The sequence below is a fragment of the Astatotilapia calliptera genome, chromosome 19 (genome assembly GCF_964374335.1).
Source record: "Astatotilapia calliptera chromosome 19, fAstCal68.1, whole genome shotgun sequence".
Taxonomy (NCBI): Eukaryota; Metazoa; Chordata; class Actinopteri; order Cichliformes; family Cichlidae; genus Astatotilapia; species Astatotilapia calliptera.
This window is the reverse complement of record NC_137440.1, coordinates 28,630,417-28,653,080: the sequence shown is the minus strand read 5'-3', so window position 1 is coordinate 28,653,080 and position 22,664 is coordinate 28,630,417. Positions and strand designations below refer to the sequence as shown.

General features: G+C 41.5%; 1 protein-coding gene across 1 annotated transcript in view; it reads right to left on the bottom strand.

The window, feature by feature from the left end:
* ltk (leukocyte receptor tyrosine kinase) overlaps nt 1-22,664 on the bottom strand; it is a 68,807-nt gene that overhangs the window by 10,101 nt on the left and 36,042 nt on the right. The window contains exons 5-20 of the mRNA XM_026151459.2: nt 21,266-21,399; nt 20,547-20,684; nt 17,793-17,942; nt 16,660-16,760; nt 16,358-16,518; nt 15,906-16,000; nt 14,684-14,755; nt 14,121-14,295; nt 13,659-13,809; nt 13,329-13,457; nt 12,849-13,005; nt 9,355-9,540; nt 8,551-8,649; nt 3,793-3,957; nt 3,512-3,625; nt 63-249 (exon numbers count right to left, since the gene is read on the bottom strand). Of these exons, the coding sequence (XP_026007244.2) occupies nt 63-249; nt 3,512-3,625; nt 3,793-3,957; nt 8,551-8,649; nt 9,355-9,540; nt 12,849-13,005; nt 13,329-13,457; nt 13,659-13,809; nt 14,121-14,295; nt 14,684-14,755; nt 15,906-16,000; nt 16,358-16,518; nt 16,660-16,760; nt 17,793-17,942; nt 20,547-20,684; nt 21,266-21,399 (2,214 nt within the window). The remainder of the gene's footprint in view (nt 1-62; nt 250-3,511; nt 3,626-3,792; nt 3,958-8,550; nt 8,650-9,354; nt 9,541-12,848; nt 13,006-13,328; nt 13,458-13,658; nt 13,810-14,120; nt 14,296-14,683; nt 14,756-15,905; nt 16,001-16,357; nt 16,519-16,659; nt 16,761-17,792; nt 17,943-20,546; nt 20,685-21,265; nt 21,400-22,664) is intronic.

Below are 22,664 nucleotides of genomic sequence, written 5' to 3'. Positions count from 1 at the left end.
ACGTTTGGTGGAGAGCAGAAGCTTAAACTGGCACTCTAACATTGAGTCCGCTTGTGTCATACCTCAGTAGGGTGATGTTCTTGCGTGGCACTTCCTTCAGCTCACTGAACGAAGCGGCTTTGCCGGTGAAAAAGTAGTTTGGGTTGTAGTCCGTCATGATGGTGGAGGAACGGATTTTGCTCAGCTTATACTCGGGACTCTGAAGACGCCCCCTCACTGCATGCAGGTCGTTCTTTTTGCGGTACCACACTGCAGAAAAAGACGAGGCAGAGGGACGAACAAGCTTGTTATATTAAAGAGTCGACAAACCCTTGACAAAAATTATCAGCAAACTTTAATCAGGACCCTACAAGTGCATGTAAGTGGCAGAAGGATCTTCCTGACCATCTGTCTGAATGTAGGAGCGGCAACACAAGGAGGGATCAAGCCACATCTCAATAACTTTTTCCAATCCTAAAACAACATTCTTAGTGGGAATAAAGCTATAAAAATATGGCAAAAAGGGCTTCATTTTTGTTCTTAAAGAATACTCCACCAATTCTGCATAGCACTTCTCCAACACTGGAGTTCTACCTCTTCAAACACCACCCTCAGTATGGATCTGTAATTCACACGTTATGTTATGTTAGTAGCAGTTATTGAAGCCTCAAGCAGAGACGATGAGCTGCCTTCAGAAGTCAAGTGAGCTGGCTTCTTTCTAAAGCCACTAACCTAACTGACATGCATGTGGGATGGCCTCTCCTTGGTTACTGCTCCTATACTGTCTGTGCCAGTGAGTTTGGACTCACCCGCCATGGAGGCAGCCCATGTCCCCGATGCAGGTTGGTAGTCTGCCAGGGAGGGGGGGCGTTGCGTGCAGGTAAGAGGTGCCGTCGAGCCATCGCCCGGTGCAGATGCTAGGGACTCAGGAGTTGGGATAAGGGGAGTTTTAAGGAGGAGAAGCAGGAGAAGGAGGAGGAGGAAGAGGTGGGGGTGAAGGACATGGGGCGCCCAGGGAACAGACTACCTCCCTGCATGGGGGAGAGCTCAGGTAAGGAGACACCATTAACCTGAAGCGTGTGTGTACGTTCATTGCCTTTTTTTAAAAAATTAAACACGCTCCAGTAAAAACACCCCATCCTCCCCAAATATGTATTTTTTTAAAGCAGATGTTATAAAAATGAATGTCATCAGCCTTTGTTTAGGAACTGATTTATTTAAGAGCAAGTGCACACATTTACACACAATGCAGTTAGTGTTCCATTTTGCATATAGTGGCCCAGTACGCACCACTAGTAGCACCGCCGTATCTGCAATTATCGTCTGTCAGATTACACTCTGATAAGCTGATTGCGGGGTTGTATTTATGTTTAATTACACCGAGCTCAAACTTTCTTAAGGAAGAACTTCACAGCAGAAATGCAGACTGCAGTCTTTTATCCTAAAAGGACATTTATCTGATGAATAACTCGCCTCTTCCAGCTCTCACACGTCGCTTTTCACCAAGTCCGCCGCACTTTATCGACATATTTTCTCACTTCTGCTGACAGAAAACCAACCACATCCAACATAAATCGCCATCTTTTAATGGTCAGCCATTAGCACTTACTGATAACAAAAAAATAGAAACACTCGACTCCATCAGAGCACTGTTTCACTGCACTGTGTGCGTTAAGGGTGTCATTTAAAATGGGAGGTTAAACGTTTCATGCTAAGCTATCATGAGATATAAGGGATTCAGAATAAAGCTTGTGGCGAAACGGAAATTTGAGGGGGGAGTGTGAAGGTGGAGGTCACCACATAAATTTTCAAATACCTTCTGCTTCAGGCTCGGCTGGAAAACGGACATTATTCTGCTCGGATTTCATTGCCAGGAGGTGAAATGTCCACATTACTCTTAAATCTGTAAGAGTTACTCCATATCGCTTTCCTTACAGGAGGTTTTTACATGCATTACTTCATTAAAAAGTCCCAACTGTTTGGTCATGCCTGGTTTTCTTGTCAGGCTGCTTTAAACCCCCGGGGAGCTGGGAGTGTAGCTGTTATTCTGCAGGAAGTCAGCGCAGCGCCGATTCCTCCAGAGGCTCTGACACAAAGTTTACTCTCATCAATTCGCGCTGTGGGAAAATAGCTGAGCTTTGCTTAATATTTGAGTTTTCAGTGAGGTCATGAAAAGGACAACAGAGAGAGAGAGAAAGAGAACCTGCTATACACGCACACCTTTACAAAGCTCTTGTTAGAGGATTCCCTTCTCATAAAGTCTGCAGCACACAGTTGTCACAAAAGGTGACAAAGGTGCTCCGAGTGTTATTAGCTGTATAATCCCTCACTGTCCTACATTACTGGAAAATGACTCCACGTGTTGTTAAAACTGTATTTGTATAAAGTGTCTGGAGTTAATCAAACGAGATTTGGTATACAAAAGAAGGCACTTAACAGTATATTTTGCATAGCAGCCTTTGAGACCATGTTCATTGTCAAAATGTGGTTGTCTCAGAATCCCTCTCTTCTTTCTTGAGCTTCCTGTTTTAAGTGTGGTTGCTACAGAGTAGTTAAATTAAAGCTATACAAATGTAATGGTTAATTCCCTAATTACTCCTATTTTAGCATTTTACAGCCTGCCTGACCATCTGATTGTCTCAAACCCGCAGCCTACAAGAGAAACTCTGGTAACCTTGTCGCTCAGCAAACAAGCACCTACTTATTCTAATACTCCATATCATAGCACTTTGTGTGGATAGCATTTAACACTTTTAAAGAGGAACAATTTCTGCTCTATCCTCTTATCACGGAGTCGATGCCCGTGGGTTCAGCTCAACTCACGCTTGTCGCTGCGCGCTTCTCAAAATGACAAAAAAGGCTAATCTCTTATCACAGTTCTTCATTTTCAAATACTGTTGTAATCTTCATGTCTGTATAATCACTTCTGTGTTTGTTTTTTTGTTTTTTACAGACAATAAATTATAACAGCTGACATTTACCACTACAGAAACCCACTCATACTGAAAGAAACTTAAATGTCAACTCTTTCTGCTTGTGCTTTTTTTATAATCAGCATTTTTTTTAGAATGAATTCATGCAGCGAGACACTTACAGCACGTCTCGAAAATGGTTCATGCTTCCACGAGAGCAATCGTTCCACTGCAGGCACTGAATACAGCATATAAACAATACGGTATTTAACAGTCACCTCTTTATCGCCTCTCATCAGCAAAATAGTCTAGTTTCACCTATTTATACTGTATATACATACAGCCAGAGAAAAGAGAGCGTTACCTGGAATGAGTGCTTGTAATGAGTGTTCATACTGTGCTCACTGTCAGCGTCTAATAATTCACAACCATATCTTTGCCATCGCTCCTTTAGTCATCTTCCGCACAGCCAGCGAAGGGCATTTAAACCAACATTTATCAAAGTTGTTTCTGTTTCTGTTGTTAGTAACATCTGGAAGCATCTGCGTGTCCCAGCTGTGCTCACAGCCGGTGGAAGGTGGAGGGCACAGACTGCGCACAGAACTGGAGGAGTCTCTTACTGAGGATGACGCCGGCGCAGACCAGTGCAAAGCCGCTGGCGACGGTGGAGACCACAACAGCCAGGATCAGGGATGTCGGCATCAGGACCGGTGGAGTCGGGCTTTCACGAGTCGCTGGAGGGGTGGAGCAGAGATGGTCAATTAGTGTTTGTTAGCTGCTTAGATGGGAAAGAATTGTGAGGGATTAAACGTGTCATTAAAACTAACATTAAAACAAAACGTCTGACATATCATGGCTCACAAGTAAAAGCAAGACCGTTTGCTGGGTTTTACAGACATACTTGGAGGCCTAGAACATGTAACGTTGTCAGTGTCCAGGACTTCATCATCATCATCACAGAGGCAGAGAATGAGGTGAGTATCTGCTTCTCGTTTGCAGCTCTGCGTCTGACAGTGGCTGCAGTTCAGCTGCACCTTGATCTCACACTCACCGTGACTTTCCATTGCTAGAAAGAAGACAGGAAATAAACACAAACATCAAAAGGAAAATTATTTGTTAGAGAGTGAGGGGATGAAACCAACACACATTTAGCTCTGCAGCCTATTCATCTGTGCCATAGAGGGAAAAAGACATCTGTAGCACAGAGAAACAAGCTTTAGTATAGCAGGTTTTGGCTATAAAATGAAAGCCACACTGCTCCTTTGTTGCCCAGTAAATTCCAACTAGACCACCAAACTAAAAGGTAATCCTTAAACAAAAACTCCCACAAAACAGAGTACATAAAACTGTGTTTTTTTTAAATGAAAGCACAATTATGACAAATTAAAGAATAAGTAGATGGAGATGATCCAGATAGTACTTTGATCTTTTCATGACACTATAAAATCAGACTTGTTATTGTCCTAACACATCACATGTCAAGAACATCTTGTGCTTGTGATCAAATAGCTTTTTAATACATTCATAACCCCCACCTCTCTCCCTTTCCAAAAGAAGTGGGACACTCTATAAAATTCTGCAACTACAGCAGTGGGTCTTCTTGGTTCCCAAGCTTTTACAGAGTGTTTAAAGAGTGTTAAATGATGAGATGATGCAACAAAGTGGTAAACGTGTTGCTGGCCTCAAATTCAAAATGAGCACATAAAATAAAAACAAAAAGAAGACAATTTCTCAACATCTGATGGGTTGCCTTGGTGAGTTATAGCCCATGGTCCTGGCTCTCCAACCAGTTATCTTGAATTTGTGTTGGACTTATTATCCGTTTCTTTGGAACTAGAAGATTTTCATGTTCTAGTTCTTGATTAATGACTCTTGACTTTAGTATTCATTGGTGCCCTTGAATTTTGTTATTTATATTTCTTCTTCTTGGTTCTTGTTCAATTATGTTAGATCCCTTTTTGTGTCTGTTCTAGTCGTGTCTCTCTTTGGCCTGTCTCTGTGGTTGTCTGGTCGAGTTCCCGTAATCATCACTAATCTTTGTGTTTCGTCTTTTTGGGTCCCCATTGTGACATGGCTGGACGTCTGGTCCTTGTGTCAAGTTAACATGTCTTAGTCTGGTTCTCAGTATGTGAGTTAGTTCCTATTTTATTTTGATTGTCGTGTTGTGTACGTCATGTACAGTTTTTCTTCCCCTGTCTTGTTAGATTCTGTTCAGCTGTGCTTCCAGGTGTGTCCACTCTCCTCTTGTGTCTATAACATCTGCATCTCCCTCTGTTCTTTGTTGTGCTCTCCCTCTTAGTGTGTGAGTTTCATTTGCCTCTTGTTAGTTTATGCTTATCCTGCTCCTGTTTTTCTTTCTGTTTACCTTGCCTGTTATCAGCTAAATAAAACGGATTTTGAGTTTATTTCTGTCTGTTGAACCCTGCGTTCAGTCCACTCTCTGCCACATGTGTGTTCCTTTTACAGAAAATGATTGTAATACATTCAGGTTTTCTGTTTTGTTTTAAACACATATTTTTACATTATCAGTGCATGTGTACACTACACCATCTACATATATGGTGGATATGAAAATGACATGATGTTACACATCTGAAAATCTGATGAAAATCTCCTGGTAAACAGGTGCTAAGGCTGCCTACAAAAGTCAGACAAACGTTGGTAAAAGTGTGTCCCACTGCTGCTGAAGTGTGTTGCTGGCATTAATATGTTATATTAAGTTAAATATTATATATATATATATATAATTTGAAACTAATAAAGGATTTTAATTATTGGAAAACAATTACTGCAAATTTATGCATACAGTACAGCAGAGCTGCATTTTTTTAATGTTCTTTCTATAATTAGTTTAATTGATAAACTATATTGTGACGTAGGAAGAGCCTTGCTGTTTTAATGATGCAGTTTTCTAACAGGAAGAAGAATAGGGCTTCTCCATGTGTCCTCGATTTATTAAACTCATCCTTCAATTAAAGCTAGAGATCATTTAACTACATCACAGAGAAAAATGCATTTGCCTTGAAATTTAATTATTATAATAATGTCTCTCTCTCTCTCTTTTTCCCCCCTGATCATGCTTTGAATGTGTTTCATGTTGCAGACCCCGACATTGTGTTTTAAAGTGGCATGGCACACTGCATAAACAACAAAGTCTTTCACATGAGAATGGAGGCCTGTCTGTTGGCGCCGAAGGCAACAGGCTGCATGACGCTGTGAATTAGCCACTTTCCTCTTCCTCCCACTGAATAATGAGAATCAGATGGGCTGTTAGTTTCAACAAAAATAGGAAAAAAATAAGCCCATATATTCATGAGAATATACTCCTAAATGTTCATACAAACAGATAGAAAAGCAATTAACACACAAACACATATCCTTGCACACCTTTCTGAGGACTTGTCCTTGATATACAGGTAGTGCATTCCCTAGTTAATCCCCTAGTCTAAACTAAACCATCTCATCACAACTGATTGCCCAACCCTAACCCAAACAGCCACTTCTGCTTGTGGGATCCAGCATTTTTGGTCCTCACAAAGCTGCTGAACCCTGCATGTACTGTGGTCTCCTGGATTTGTGACCCCACAAATATAGTTCAAAGCAAACTTAGACAAAAGCACACCGAGAGACATTGACTGGTTTAGCTGTTAGAAGTATTACATGAACCTGAGGATTCGTCATTTGAGATTCACATTGCTGTCACAAAAACACAATGCATGGTGCTATCTTAGACCAACACATACTGAGCCTGCAGTTTGTAGCCTTATTTATGGCATTAAACATTAATCACACACTAATCAGGCAATGACCTCTGTTCTATGGGCTCAAATTGTGGTCATAAATATTTTGTACTTGTAAATCAGGTTTGTACGGAGCCCCGCAGGGGACATGGGAGAAAAAAAAATTAAGACTTTTGCGAGATCTCGCAAACCTTTTGTGAGATCCCAAGTTTGTTTTGCGAGATCTCGCAAAAGTTGAATTCCAACAACAACAGCTACTTAGTTGTAATATTACTCTTTCTGGGTCACAAAATACACTTTTAAGATATTTTGAGGCGTGAATGTAGTTGTGTAAACGTCAGATTTCTGCTCGGTTTACAAGACATCACATATTTGCAAAAGTGCTCCGACGTTTTCGGAGATGTATGAAACTTTTGCGAGATTTCGCAAAAGTTTTGCGAGATCCCGAGTTTGTTTTGCAAGAAGCTAGGTCCCCTTACTTTCAGCAGATGTTGAAATGATAAAGTTGTGGTATGTCAGTGGTTAGAAATACCAATATTACTTTAGGATTAGTTTAACACAAAGTCAGGGCTGACCTGGAACCATTGCTGTGAGTCACAGTGCGCAGCATGTGCTGCTAATGCTAACTGCTAACTAAAAGCAAAGGATCCAGAATTTGTTGCGCTGGCTGCTGAGCTCTGTGGGCTTTTGCAGCAGCTCTACCTGTACTAGATGCACCTGCTCCTTGTCGTTTCTATCTCTGACTTTGTCCTCTACAAGAGTTTCTGTTTTTTTTGCTGGTTCTTCAAATGTTCAATAAAAACATGTATGATAATTCATAACGAAGAAAGCTTTGTAAGTATCCCCACTAGTGAAGACTGTCATTTCCACAACACTGCCCCCCCCCTCCCGCTCACGGAGGTTCGCAGCGCTGTTGAAAAGGTTCAGGAGGTCCCTGTATTAAGCACGTAAACCTGTGACACAAAAATCACCAAACTCAGACCACCACAGACTGTTTTCCTTCGTGGTGATGAAGGAAAACGCTGGGCTGGCATGAAAAAGGGCATTTATTCCCTTCAAGAACCTGCAGTTCAAAAAAGCACCCCGCCAACAGCCAAACCCATCTGTTCTCTGATTGGATAGTTAAATTTGTGATTGACATGACATTGGCCAATCAGATGAAAGGAAGAAAAATAGGGTCAAAATTCGTACTTGAAACTTGAGTGCAGACTTTCTCACGTATTTTTGTCCACACACAAATCTTTTTTACAAACACACAAATTCTTTTTACACATACAAATCCTGATTTACACGTACAAAATATTTATGACCACAATTTGAACCCATACTGTTCGCTGATGACATTTTTGGTAAATATCTGAGCGCACGCAGAGATTTTCATTACAGAGTTGGGTCTGTTTTTAATACAGTGTCGCCCGGGGGCCGAGCGAGCACAGCGAGTCGGTGTTGGTTTGGCCTTACATACATATTATTAAACCGTTTAACGATGAACTCATGAGAGTGGGAATTTCCTGTTACTAGCAAACTTTTACTTTAGCTCTGCTGTTTTCCATTCTACTTTGCTGGAGTCTTCCTCTTAACTCTAGCATGATCACACAATTTTAAACCTATGCCAAGGTGCTACATGCTTTCAGCTGCATCTCATTGGCTTTATTAGCTGATAAAGTATGAAGCACTTGGTCTTTCTTGCTTTACTCTATTTAGTACTTGAATAAGCACTCAAATCTGATCTTGTACAAAGACTTGTACAAAACGTTTTAGCGAATCATCCAGTTATAACCTTCTGAAAAATATTCAGTAGCATCTCAAGGTTTCCATCTGGGAATGGTATTTGCTCTTTTGCGTCCTGTATCCTCCGCTAATCTCTTAAAACCTCTCTATATAAAGATGCAGGAGTAGGGTGCCACGCTCAGTCTCACCTGCCAGAGGCTGCAGAAAAATCTCTCCCATCGGGTGAATAAATGAAATTCCATTCTGACCATCAGCTGTGATGTCATCTGTCAATGCAGCATCGCCTCCTGTCAAAAACAAACCAACAAAAATAATAGTAATAACTTTAACTCTTGTCTAAACGACAGTTTTCTTTTGATGTAAAATATGATTATCAAGGCAAAAAAAATACCTTAATCCTAACTCAAATCTAGTTCTTAACACTGCTTGCAACAGTGGAAATTGTACATGAATGTTACACTAAAAATGAAGAACAGATTGCTGGCACAGAAGTAATGAATCAAGCTGAGCAGTATTTTCAGCAGACTGCAGTCAAAATAACCCACAATCAGCTGATACTCCTCTATGCATTCAGTCATCGAACCTCACAAAGAGGTTCGATGACTGAATGCATTTGCTTTAGCCTTCCAACAGTTTTTACTCTCTTGCATGTCCCTCTGAAGCCCTGTCAGCTCTGAGTTATAAATGTTAATCTGCAGAGTAGAGTACTATACAAAGGACAATGAAGATGAGCTGCCAGGAAGAAGAGGAGAGAAGAAGAAGTCCATAGAGTAGATTCATGGATGTAGCGAAGGAGCACATGCAGAGGGTTGGTGCGAGAGAGAACAAAGCTAAGGGGACAAAGTGAGATAGATGCAACAAGTCCTTTGTGGTGACCACTAAATGGAGTCTGAAGAAGAAAAAGAAGTACAGGAGTAGGGTAGTAGTGCCAAGTAGCTGACTAAAAATTTAGTCTGGGTTGAAATAACAATATGATGACAAAATACGGTTACCTCTGTATCCTCCTCCACCTCCTCCAGCTGTGCACGCACCGCCTCCTCCTCCAAACCCTCCGAAGGTCGACCAGCTGAGCTTAGACAGCGCCAGGGGGCATGAAGATCCCCCCTCGGCACCTTCCACCAGGGATCTGCCAGCCATCAGGTGAGAACTTGAACTATCTTTCCAGCCGCCACCTCCACCTTTAAGGGAAACAAAACAAAGTCATTCACTGTTACAAGAGCTACTTTGGGAGCATTGCACAAGGTTGTAAAACACGGTTCGTGTGTTTGATGTTTGCTGCAGTGAAAAAACTCACCGACTGAGAACAACGAAAAAATGAGTTGCCATTAAAAATTAGTTTAATAAGGGTTCATAAAATAACCTGAAGGCTTACACTGTTGCTGTAATGTGAGCGAGCCAGCTTTGATTTTAAAAGGGTACTCGGGAGATTTCGAAATTATACGCAGGCCAAAGTATCCTGACTTTTAGGCCCCGGTGTGGATCAAGATCCAAAAACAGGCTCTCTGTCATAACTTTGCATTTACCAAACCCAAATCAGGTTGTATGGCTGATATCTTTTAGGCAGCTTTTTCAGACTTGACAAGGGTCTCTAAAGAGTAACTATTTTCACACTTCATGACTACTAAATGAATGTTTTTATGTTCTGCTCGGGTTACACTGAGATTCTTTGCAGTCTGGATATAAGCACAGACACAGTCATCAGTGAGGTTTTATGGAGTATCTACAGCCACCAATGTGTGTAGTGTCTGTTGTGAGCTTGTCTCCGCTGTCACAAATTAGGCCCTACTTTCGACTGGTGATTCAGCATATTGAGTCAGCGGTGGAGGCAATCAGTGAGAGAGCTGTCTGTCTGTTAAGCCAGAAGGCACACTTTAAAGACAAATAAGTTCAGTCTTGTTTAGACTATAATTGAGAAGGTCAGAGCAAATCCACTCGGATGTGGAGCGTATCAAATACAGAAATGAGGGAGACGTTTTAGCACAGGGCTTTTGATTTTTCCGGCTGTTTTTTGTTCTGTTGTTGTGTTTCTTTGTTTCCATTCGCAGGCAGCTGGTGGGTGGACAAAGGGTCAAGAGTAAAGCGTCAGCTATTCGGTCGCCATAAAAAATGTTAAAACTGAAAGGAGACTTTCCGCCCATCCACTTATACAGCAACAATGTAGCTATACTGCAGCTTTGTTTTGGGCATGAATTTAACCTTTGACTGCACCAAAGTGAACTGATGAATACAGAGACGCCTCGCAATGAATAAAAAGAGTTAACGGGTTCAACCATCATCTCTAATCTACAAAGACGGGCAGATATAAGTAGGTTTCATACAAACAACATATCAAAGGAAGACAAGCTTCACTGAAAGATGTTCCTCTGCCCTTCAGAGGTCTTTGATCAGTGATAATATACTGTGTATATATAGGGCTTGTCTCATGTGGTGGCACTTTAAACATCAGCACACATGCAAACGCACGTAAACAGAAAGACCTCATCTGCTCAGTACTTCGAGCTGCAAACTTGCCCTGACACGCAGATCTTTATCTAAACAGTCTCTCAGAGGTTTCAATAAGATGAGTTGATAAACGGTTCTCGTTGAGTCTCGGCTGGTCAGAAGGGATTTACTGAGAATGTTCCAGCGAAAGAAGTGAATTCCAGATACATCCCATTATCCACAACAACAACAACAATCTTTATTTATAGAGCACATTTAAAAGCCTTGGGCATACCAAAGTGCTTTACATAAAACAATAAAAGGTTCAAACATCCACAGGCCAAACACATGCATGCCAACCTGCGCCACCCTGTGTGTGTGAGAATACAGAACAAATAAATCCTCTCATATCTCCGGCTACCTTTTGGACAAATGAAATGCGTGCTTTGGTATCAGATGACACTGAATTCAGTCAGAACAACGTCTTCTCATCCAAAGTTTACAGCACGTCCTTTATAAGAAAATGAAACTTTTCTTTGAACATAAAGTGTAGAGGGTAATTTGTAACCAAAAAGAAAAAATACCCACAATTGCAGCTTTTAAAGTTAGGGAAGAAAGTATCTGGACAATGAAACAATTTTTGTAATTTTGCTTTTGTACACCTCCACAGTGGATTCTGAATCAAACAATCAAGATGTAATTGAAGTGCAGACTTTCAGCTTTAAATGAAGGGGTTTAACAAAAGTGCTGCATTGACTAGGAAAACATAAAAGGACAAACTAAGACAAGTTTACTTATGAGGACTGTTTTCAATACTTGGATGAAGTTCCTTTCCTTTTGCACACTTACAAAAGAAATGTCATTGCCCCAGAAATCTATGGATCCAACTTTATATTAAATTTCATACGCTGCTTTCTGTAATACATTTTTGTGTGTGCTGCTAAGTAAAAAAAAACCCTGTTATGCAACAAACAATAGCATTCCATCTAACTAATTCTATTGAATCTAGTTTTTAATAGGGAAAAATGCCAGGAACACTGATTCTGGAAAGCCGTTTCATTCTTTTACATAATTGAATAGAATATTTAATACTGTGGGCACAATAACAGTAACTTCATTTTCCTCAGTTATGCAAGGGTGGACGGAGTCATCTTAAAGTCAGACATCTCAAGATTTGAACACATCAAAGTGAAGTTATTTAGTGAGGAGTGACCTTTGTGGCCTGTATTGAACAAAGACTCACCCCTTATTAATTTCGTTTTTGCTAGGAAAATAACAAAATATTTGTAGTTGTTCATTGGAAACACATTATAGAGCAAATAGTTCAATTATAATGAGTTTGAAGGCAAATGTTTGGTACAACCACCTTTATTCGTTGACACAGAACTCTTTCGGGCTGCTTTCTTGTAATTTCCCTGGGCTCTTTGAAGGACATTCAAAGCTCTTCTTTGGATGTTGGATGCTTTTTGTTGCATTCACTGTCAAGATGAGCCCACACTGCTTCAATAATGTTGAGGTCTCAGCTCTGGGGGGACGAATCCATCACTTATAGTTATCGATTGTGTGTTTTTCTACCTCCATATGCTTTTACTGAATTTGCAGGGTATTTGGGATCAATGTCATGTTAAAAAATGAAGCCACTGCCAATCAGATGCTTTCCAGATGGTATTGGATGATCAAGATGTGATGGTACTTTCCTATGTTTCTAATTCTGCCAAAACCTCCACTGTGTTTCACAGATGGCTGTAGAAAGTTAATGTTGTACCTCACTCAATGGTTCGAGCCAAAAATGTAAAATTCGGATTCATTATTCCATTTGACGTTTTGCCATTGACTTTCAGTCCAGTTCTTGTATAATGTCGCATACCTCAGCTGTTTCTCCGTCTTTCCCTTCCTTAAGAATGGCTTCTTGATAGCCAGCCTTCCACTGAGACCATTTCTGATGAGCCTTCAGTGAACGGTAGATGACTCAACAGAGGGGTACTTTTGGCATTTTTTATACATTAAACTAAAATAGCAGTTTTTGCAACAGGACGCTAGCAACAAAGAGCTTATATTACACTACCTGCTGCACCAGTTTGGCCATTGCTACTGGGAGCTTCGGTGCTGTTTTCATACTGCTCCAGTGGTATGTTGTCCAGACTGGACTCAGGGTCCTCCAGGTAGGCATTTCCTCCTCCACCAGCTGCGATCAGCAAGGGAACCAGCTCTCCATCCTCCTTCTGAAAAGACCACGCACGAGTAAATCTTTCAATTTAATTTATTTAAATGATGATGAACACTTTATATAAGCTACACAACAACTTTAGAAGTCCCAATGGTACAATAGATAAGAGCGATCATAAAAAAGTGAACCTCGTGCTAAAGTTCCATGCTGCATGCAGATATAATCGATCTATATTTAAATCTATGGATTAAAGAATGAAACACTGCTGAATCATTTCAAATGCTTATGTGCCACAGTGCTGTATCTTAACAATGCTATGCACACAAACCCAGAGAAAATGCACACAGTTCTGAAACAACTCAAAGTGTCTTCTGCTACCTTAAAGACGTACGTTGCTCCCCCTCCTCCGCCTCCTCCTCCAGCCCACTCTACACCAGCCTGCAGCTTGAGGTTGTCTTCAATCACAGATGACTCTCCGAGGCAGATCTTTTTGGTGTGAGGATTTATCTAAAACATGTGGAAGATGGAAAATCAAGCTCCACAAGATTTAAAAAAAAAAAGAAAAAGAAAAGTTGCAGAAACATGAACTTGGCATTAAAAAAGGAAAATCAGAATTTGGGACGCCGTCTCGTCTCTCCTCTTTAAGACATCCCACTCATCCCACATCAACAAATCCTTCCAGCCTGTTCTCACCCTCACTATACTCACCCCTGGGCATGCGTCTTCTCCCTGGTGTCCCACCAAGATGTAAAGCATATCTCCTTTTTCCAGAGGAAAGATGGCAGAAATAAAGACCCCATGATTGCGTTTGTTGTGGTTTTTGGCTCCTTTTCCTCCTGCAGCCCCATAAGCAGAGATCCTGAGGGGGGATCATTGCAACAGAAGGAGATTTAATCCTTGGTCTTAAATGAAGTGCTTTTAGGCTTAGCCACGCACTGTATACCGTAATGGATAGCAAATACCTCATTACACTGAGCAAATGGCTGCAGATGTCTGTTGTAAAATGTGGATTATGAAATAGTTACCAGTGATCCTAATAAGATTCCTTATTACGAACTCACATCGTGTTAATGTGGCTAGGAATTACATGTGTGTATAATTTAACTACCAAAGTCCACTTTTTACAAAAACCGGTACATGTTCCCTGGCTCGGTATCACCAACCACTTACAGGTATCTGTTAGTAGCAGGCACCTTCCACATCTGAATTCCTTTCAAGTGTCCCTCCTTCCCCACGGTAACGTTGATATTTTTGTTCCTGTAAGTGCTGTCACACTGGGCTTGGGTTGGGCCCTGTGGTCCACTGGCACCGCATGATGTAAACCACCAAGTCATCAGAGAAACCTCTACAAAAGGCAATAGAGGGGGAAAAAATACTGCTTTTAGTTGTTTAATAAGCTGCAAAAACTATAACCATTTTCACATTGTTATGTGGAGGGGGGGGAAGTACCAAAAGCATGAAAATCAGTAAACAGCTGAGATAAGATACACAGTAAAGAACAGATGCATACATATGGCACATCTATAAGAGTCACAGGTAATTGCATTAAGGAGCTGGCATGTAATTGCCGAACACAGGCTGGATTAAAAGCTTCTGGTTAGCTGTGATGAGTAAACAATTGACCACCTGGTGTGCAAATTGTGCAAACAGAATGGATTAAAGATGACACAGTAGACTGGGACACTTCAGAAATTCACACGCTATACAAGATAACTGCTGGAGCTGTGCACTACCTGAGGCCAAAGGCTCTGGAAGGGGGCTTAAGAAATCTTCAAAGTCGGTCGCGGGCAGCAGAAAGTTGAGATCTGATGGAGGGGAGGGGAAGCCAAAGTAAAGGTAAAGGCAGGGGAAGAAAAAAAAAGAGAGGAGTCACAGTCACTCATCTGGATTTCACCTGATTATGAACTATATTTAGAATGAAAGTGGCACAGATTTCCTGAGAACAGGGCTACACCATGAAAACCTTTCTATCTTGGCAGTGTTTACCCACTGTGGAGCGTACAGACACGGGATTTTTGTCCGTTTATTGGTGGTAAAGGTTGTACGCTCCTCATTGCCAAGCCCTTAGGCAATGAGGAGCGTACAATGTCCGGCAGCCTCGCCTCTGTCAGTGCGCCCCAGGGTGGCTGTGGCTACAATGTAGCTTGCCATCACCAGTGTGTGAATGTGTGTGTGAATGGGTGGATGACTGGATATGTAAAGCGCTTTGGGGTCCTTAGGGACTAGTAAAGCGCTATATAAATACAGGCCATTTACCATTTACCATAACAAGAGCCGTTAAGGTCTTATAACCCTCTCGAACACAACAAGATCCCCGCATAGAGTGAGATCATAAATGTGATGGGCAGACTCATTATTCTGAATTATTGCTTTCTAAATTTACTCTAGAAACCTGATTTAAAGCCGAAGTCAGTTAGAAAATGTTCCGTCCTCGCCCAACTGCAGAAGCGCAACAGACAACTGCGCCTCCCTGGAGGCTTCAAACCATATTTCTCCTAAATCCCGCCGAAACAAAAACAGACCTTTTCATGTCTTTGTTATTAGCGTAGCACCATAGTGGCTTGTAAAAGTCTGCTCTCTACTTTGAGAATTAAAAGCTGAAGTGCAACAACACGGGAGCAGGAATGTTGGCACACACTGCTGTCGTACTGCGGCGCTACATTTGCAGCAAATCATGAAACGTCGGTTACCCACATGTCTCAGCCAATCAACTAAACGGGGCATCAAATGAATAGCTGAGGGCCGCTGTGGTGCTGAACAAAACACAGCAGTTGGGGAGGTCTCTCTGTGCTCCTCCCAAGCTCAGCCGCAGTTTGATTTCATAAAGTGCACCGATCATTATGAAAGCAAAGACTAAATATGCGGTAAAGCAAGACAAATGTGTGTTTTAGCCCTTGAGAACTTTTAAAGAAATCTGTATTGGCTTTACTTAATGGTTGTGTGATCTTAGCTTACCTGACTGAAAGCAGGCTGCTCCAAGTGCAATGTCATCTAGAGCAACGTCAGCATTGGAGCCTTGTCCCCACACAGCTGTCACTTTAACACGAAACCTGGAGCAATCAGAGAATTACAGTTGTCTTTTCTTATGAAAAAGCAGCAGGATTTCAATCCCAGCGAGTGTACTTAAAAGTAGGAGTGAAATCTCTTTTATTATGAGCACTAAATCTGATTACACATTCTTTAGATGAAAGGAGCAATTTTCCTTTTCTTATCACTGACCTAAAGCATGTACTCATCCCTAAGCTCCACTATCTCTGACAGGGGAAAACAAAGGAGAAAATGAAACTTTATGGAGCTCCATGGGAAAAAGAGGTGAGTAAACCTCAACGACACATCATCCCTTTAACACACGAGAGATCAGCCTTTATTCTTTCATTCCTCCCCCTGTTTGTTTTCCTCTTATGTACCCGTGATGAAGGTCAGTCAGTTCCAGGGCAACCGGTTCCCAGTTATCTTCGGCTTGACCATTCCTCTCCCAGACCGGTACCGCGGCGACTGTCCCGTTTTCCTCTATAGCCACTTGCAACGAGCCATTAAAATGACCACGCAGGTACAGAGAGAAATGCATCTACACAAACAGAGATGAAGATCATTAAGATTTTTGGCGAGATATTTAGTATGATTTGAACTCCCCCACACAGACACAGACAAGACAATCAAACGTGCTTAAATTGAATAATTCAACTACTACGTCAGGCGAGTAACTGACCTGGCAATCAACAGAAGAGACTGGACGAGGGAATGCAGCGCTCTGAACGAACGCTTCTTTAAGTGAATTACTCTCTCTGACAGGGAGAAACAAGAAGTGCCCTAGGGGAAGACAATAAATGTAACACATTTACCAGGTTATGTGATTTAGCTAGTTAGTTAGTTAGATTTTTGAGCCGAACCCACATCAATCTTTCTTATTGATCAACATAAACCAGCAGCTTATAAAAGTAATGACTTTTATGGAGACGCAAATTGGCCATAGACGCGAGGCAGATAAAGTACTTAAAGCTAAAAGAATAAAGTGCTGTATGAATGTGGGGTTAAAATGTGACTTGTAGACTAAAGCGCATTGAGGTTAACAGAGCTGTAAATGTAATGCAATGCTCTGCTAGTCTCAATGAATGCCGGACACTAATTTGCTTGCTAAATGACTTGTGTACAGCCACAAGATGGTCAGCTGACATTTCAGTCAACCTGAATAGAGCATATTAACTACCAGTTACAATTACATCTTTTATTTCATCTTCTGCTGGCAATCCTGCTTTCATCCTCTTTCGACATGCAAAAAAACCTCCTGCAGTGTTTTACATTTGCCTGACAAACGAAAGCTCCACAGTTCAATCCTGGGAAGAAACTTACACCCCTTGGGGTTGCTTCAAGAGCATCCAGCGTAAAAATGTTGCCAGATCAAATACGTGGCACTACCTGCTGCGGCAAGCCCTTGTGAATAAGGAGTAGCACCCGTCAGGTCTTTCTGACAAGCATACATATGCTTTAAAGTTACACTGCGAACTAGAAATGACCTGACAATGCTTCTCAGACAATGCAGCAATAGCGGTTTTATTGTTTTTACTTACTGAACATCAAAACAAGCATTCTCGTCATTGGCTGTGTATTAAAAAAGAGTAAATGCAAAAATCCTGTTTGCAACAAAGGAAAATTAAGAAGTTTTGACACAAGGAAATGTGAGCTTCAAAAACAAATGAGGGTATTTTCCCATCACTCCACACTGCAATAATTCATCGGAGCTGGAGGAGATTCACCAGAGGAAGAGTAATTAAATTAGGGCATAATTCACATGTGCTGTGCACACACACGCACACACATTCACACACACATGCAGACACAAACCTTGTGTGCGCTGCAGAGCGAAACCCTGCATGTCTTTTCTCTTCATGAGCTCATCTCCTGCAACTCTCCTCCAGCCCGAGTGCTGGTTGGACATAGACCAACCACATGAATCCCCGTCAAATGAACAGTATGAGCCAAAGGGGAGAGCATCTGGGAAGGAAGCAGATTATCATCATACTTCAAAAAGACAGAAACCACAGCTGCTAAAAAGTCCATCTCCTACCCCGGATTCCTCGTCTTTCAGACAAGAATTATATTTTGAAAGAAATCATCCGAGCACAAATTATACGGAGGATGTTTTTCTTCACGTGAAAGTCGCGCGTGTGTGTGTGTGTTTTCTTCTGTCACTCTCCACACTTTGCATTACACGTGTACTGCGACACATTTCAGATCAGAGCACTGCGATTACTCCCAGACCTTTTAGGATGTTTTTTTCAGTTTCACCTTCAAAGTGAAAATGTTGTCCAACAACTCCAAAACATAGTGACTCTTATCAGTTTTGGGGGCTTGCAAATACTTCACTGGGTCAACATATACTGCTCAAAAAAATTACTTCTTTGAGAAGATGCCACATTGTTTGAAATGAAAATTCTTATCTTACAGAGGGTTGAAATAACAGAAACCCTGAAAATCTAGATTAAAAAATGATGCAGCAGGCTTGTCCATTTTCCTGATATTCCATTGCTGCAACTCAAGATATTACTTAGTAATTTGTATGGCCTACAGGTGCTTGTGTGCATGACTGACATCCTAATGAGACGACTCATGGTGTCCTGGGGGATCTCCCATCAGATCTGGACCAGGGCATCACTGAGTTGCTGGAACAGTCTGAGGTGCACCATGAACTAGTAGGAATCCACTGCAACAGCACAGGATCTGACAGAAGGTGCTGTTGCCTAACCGATCTGAGGTCTGTGTCTCCCTCCATGGATACGTTTCCCCAAACCATCACTGACCCACCACCAAACTGCTTGTGCTGAATGATGTTAAAAGCAACTTAATGTTCTCCACAGGTCAACCTGCTCTCATCTATGAAAAGCACAGGGCAGCAATGGCCTTCAGACCACCATCATGAAGTCTGTTTCTGATTGTTTGGTCAGAAGCATTCACACCAATAATCTTCTCATCCTGTGGAGCAGATACTGGTTGTCCTGGTGGATTAAAGTCTTTGTACGACCCCCTCCTGCTCTCCTAGAATAACTGTCTGTCTCCTAGGATACCTCAATGCTCTTGGAGATACCCTACCTGTGCAACCTCTGTAGGGTCCAGGTATTGCCTCATGCTACCAGTAGTGACACTGACCCTGGCCAAATGGAAAAACAATCAGAAAAGATGAGGAGGGAAAAATGCCAGTGACCTCCACCTGTAAAACCATTCCTGTTTTGTTGCCTGTTGTTAATTTCATTAATACCAGAGGAGCTGAAACTGATTAACGATCCCCCCTGCTGCCTAACTGACCAGATCAATATCTCAGGAGTTGAACTGGCGTTCCTTCATATCTGAGGTAATGTATTTTGCTGAAAAGCTAGGACATGAATCACTTGTTGCATAAAATGCACAGCACACATGCAGACTATCCTTTGATAGGTTTAACCACCAAGAAGTATGAGGTCAAATAATCAATGTAAAACATATGTGTAGGCATATCTTTGAGCTTTTTAGGTACCTTGTGATAAGGCTATGTTTATGCTATGGAAGCTTCCCCGACTCCACCTTTGTCCTTGATGCAGACGGGAGATCGGTGTAATTCTTCTCCTCTCACTCTAAGCATGTATTTAATTGTGAAAGAAGCCAGAATACAGATAGAGCTGTTTCCAGTTTTTGTGCTAAAATAGACAAAACATGTAAGCCACCTCTCTATAGAACCCACAGAGATTAAATTGATACCGATGTTTGCACATAAAAGTGGTTAAGACACCCGTGTGCTCGTTGAAGAAATTACATCTCCGCTGTGGCCTTTCCCCCCAGCGTTTCACAGCTCAAGTGCTTTAAATAACCCTGACTATATCGATTTTACTGACTGAAGCGTTTTGCCTTTTCAGTGTCTCGGAGAGTTTTTTCTTTGCACACAGTGATTGATGTTATAAAAAAGAGAAAGAGGTAACTTGTTAGATTGTGATGTGAGAGGAACTGAAAGGTAATGACTGATGCTTTTTTGTGCATGTTTTTTTTCAATAGGATAATAAATCTGCAAAGGGTTTATCATATTATCTGAAATCTTTGATGTAGACAGAGAAGAGAGCTTTGAAAAGAGAACAGCCTATTGGATTCCTGACACTACATTTTACTGCTAATTAGGAAAAAACACACTAGGCGGTGAAAGCGTTTTAATGCAAATTATCCGAGGAAGAGAATCTGCACTCAGGTTTCAGACTTTAAACACCCCACATAATACTTATTCTCTACACTTTAAATTTATTGTGTAAAGGCCCTTGGCATGGAATAATCTTGTGCCTTTGGTGAAAGGATTAACAATTTATCATGGACTTAAATTTTATACAGCTAATGCAAATGGATTACAGCTTGCCAATAGCTCGCTGACTGCTTCAGGACTGCGCAACAGTACGCTGGCCTGATATAACTCCCGATGTGCACAAACTGAAGCATTCACACGTGTTTTCCTGCTCATAATGCTGTCGCTATAAGAATCGGTCAGATGGTGCAGATGAAATCGAATCAAATACATCATCATAAAAGCTCTGCTGCACTCTGTGTGATTTTATTTAAAAAAAAACAACAAAAACAAAATCTCACCACAGATGAAGCCCTCGTCTTCTCCATAAGGACAGTCCGTGTGGAAGTTACACACTTGGCTCGTGGCGATGCACTCTCCTGAGTGGTTGCAGTGGAAAGATTCCTCACAAATGGGACTCATTTCACCGAAATGGTGTTCTGCAATGGAGACAACCACACAACAACTGTAACAAGGTACAAAGCAGATTTAGAGGCCCGGTGAGTTAGGATGAGCGACGAGGCAGCTTTTACAGGAAGGTCGGTTGATTCTGCGGAGGGGCTTTTCTTGACTCGCTGCTCTATACCGTAGAGACTTGAAAAATGTGAAACCACTGAGAAAAAAGGTTCAAGAAATCTGCAAAACAGACCAGGCATCTTTTGCCTGTTTGCAAATTGACCGCAAATCATGAGCTTTTAAATTTTCCTGACACCAGAGCATTTTTGTGTGCTGACATTAACTTGCAAAACATGCATGAGACAAAAAAAGTAAACCTAAACACATTTTGAGTGAATCAGTTTTCATAAGCAACCTTAACTGTAATCTGTAGAGAGAAAAGTTCTCCTGTAGCAGCTGTGGAAACGTTAAAACACGAGTATGTGCTACTGTGAAAGTACCTCAGGTTTTAAAATAAAGTTTACAGCTGGTTCCTTTTATCTGGTCTGTACGGTTGTAGGTGCTTATCACAGGAAATGACCATGAGCATCTGGTTTGAAAGCTCTTAACGACCTGATAAACTCACCTGATTCACAGTTTATGAACTCCAGCGAGTCCAGAGCCACAGTGGCTTCTCTCTCACACGAAGTGTAGAGCAGGGTCACCTGAAAGGGTCCAGCCACCCAGCCAATCGGAACTCCAAAAATCTGCCACTCAAGCCTGCATTAAGCAATCACACAGAAACAAAATCAATCGAATTTCTCACATAAGCAGCAGCCCTGGGCCATGTACTATGAAGCGAACTCAACATACCCAGGGTATCTCTCCAATATCTAGATTCACTTGCCCTAGCATCAGCAATTTGGGTAGCGTCAGCAAACTCTGGTTTTCCCCTCTGGGTTCACATGAAAGTAGTTGCTTTGGCAACAGCCAATAAGTATACTGGCAGCAGAGGGGCTGAGTTTACAAAGGATCCAGAAAGTATAAGATTACAAGAATTTAAAGAGGTTGGACTCATAATACAGACCGATGCTCATCAGTGAAACGCAAAACCATCAGCCCCTCTTACTTTCGACGTGCAGAGGTTTGAGGAGTGGTGACACGATTTAGGTGATTCATTTATACCTGATAATCTCTTACTTGGAGTATAACCTGTAAGTCACCATGGTGATTTACCCCAGGAAGAAATGAACCACCTTCATAATACAATAACCTCCGTGCTAACCCTGAAGTTCATTCAAAGTACACACTTCTGAACTTTTGTGGACCTTACCTGACGAAGGTGCACGTGAGAACCAAAGATCTCACACAGAGCTCACATCAAAATGTCAGCTCACCAGTGCAAACTACACGTATTATCCAGCTGCAGTGATTTGTAATGATGGGAGAAAGCGCAGGTAATAGACTGGTGCATTCATAGCTAGTGGTGATCTCGCTGTGACCTGCCTCCAGCATGCTCTTCTCAGACATCATCTTCACCTAAACCAAAAAGACTCTTTCCATTAGTGAAGTGAAAACTGTTTCCTGCTGTGCGCTACATTTGAAGACAACTGCGGACCACGTCCTGACTTGACTCTCCCCCACGTCTTCCAAAGTTCACATGTGAAAACAGCTACATGTGTATCTTTTTTTTCTAACTCTAATTTTTGGCTTTTATAGTTACATTAAAAAGAAGTGCATTAAAAGTAAAACAAGTAAAGGTTAAAACAAGAGTATCTTCACTTTCTTGCCTTCTTTATGCAACATTACTGCCAAGATGATTTATTTTGTATAAAAGCCTGCACTGCAGTTTCTACAGTCAAGTTTGCATTTGTTATATGTTCTGCTAAAGCCCTCTGCATTCTCTGAAATAAAGAACCTTTGTAATGTATGAAAACTGAAGCTGAATATTAAAATCCTTCACCTGCACCCTCTTCTCATTTCTCACCATAGTGTTTTACTAAATAATGTTTGAGCCTTCTTCCATCTGTCATTTATTGGCACAT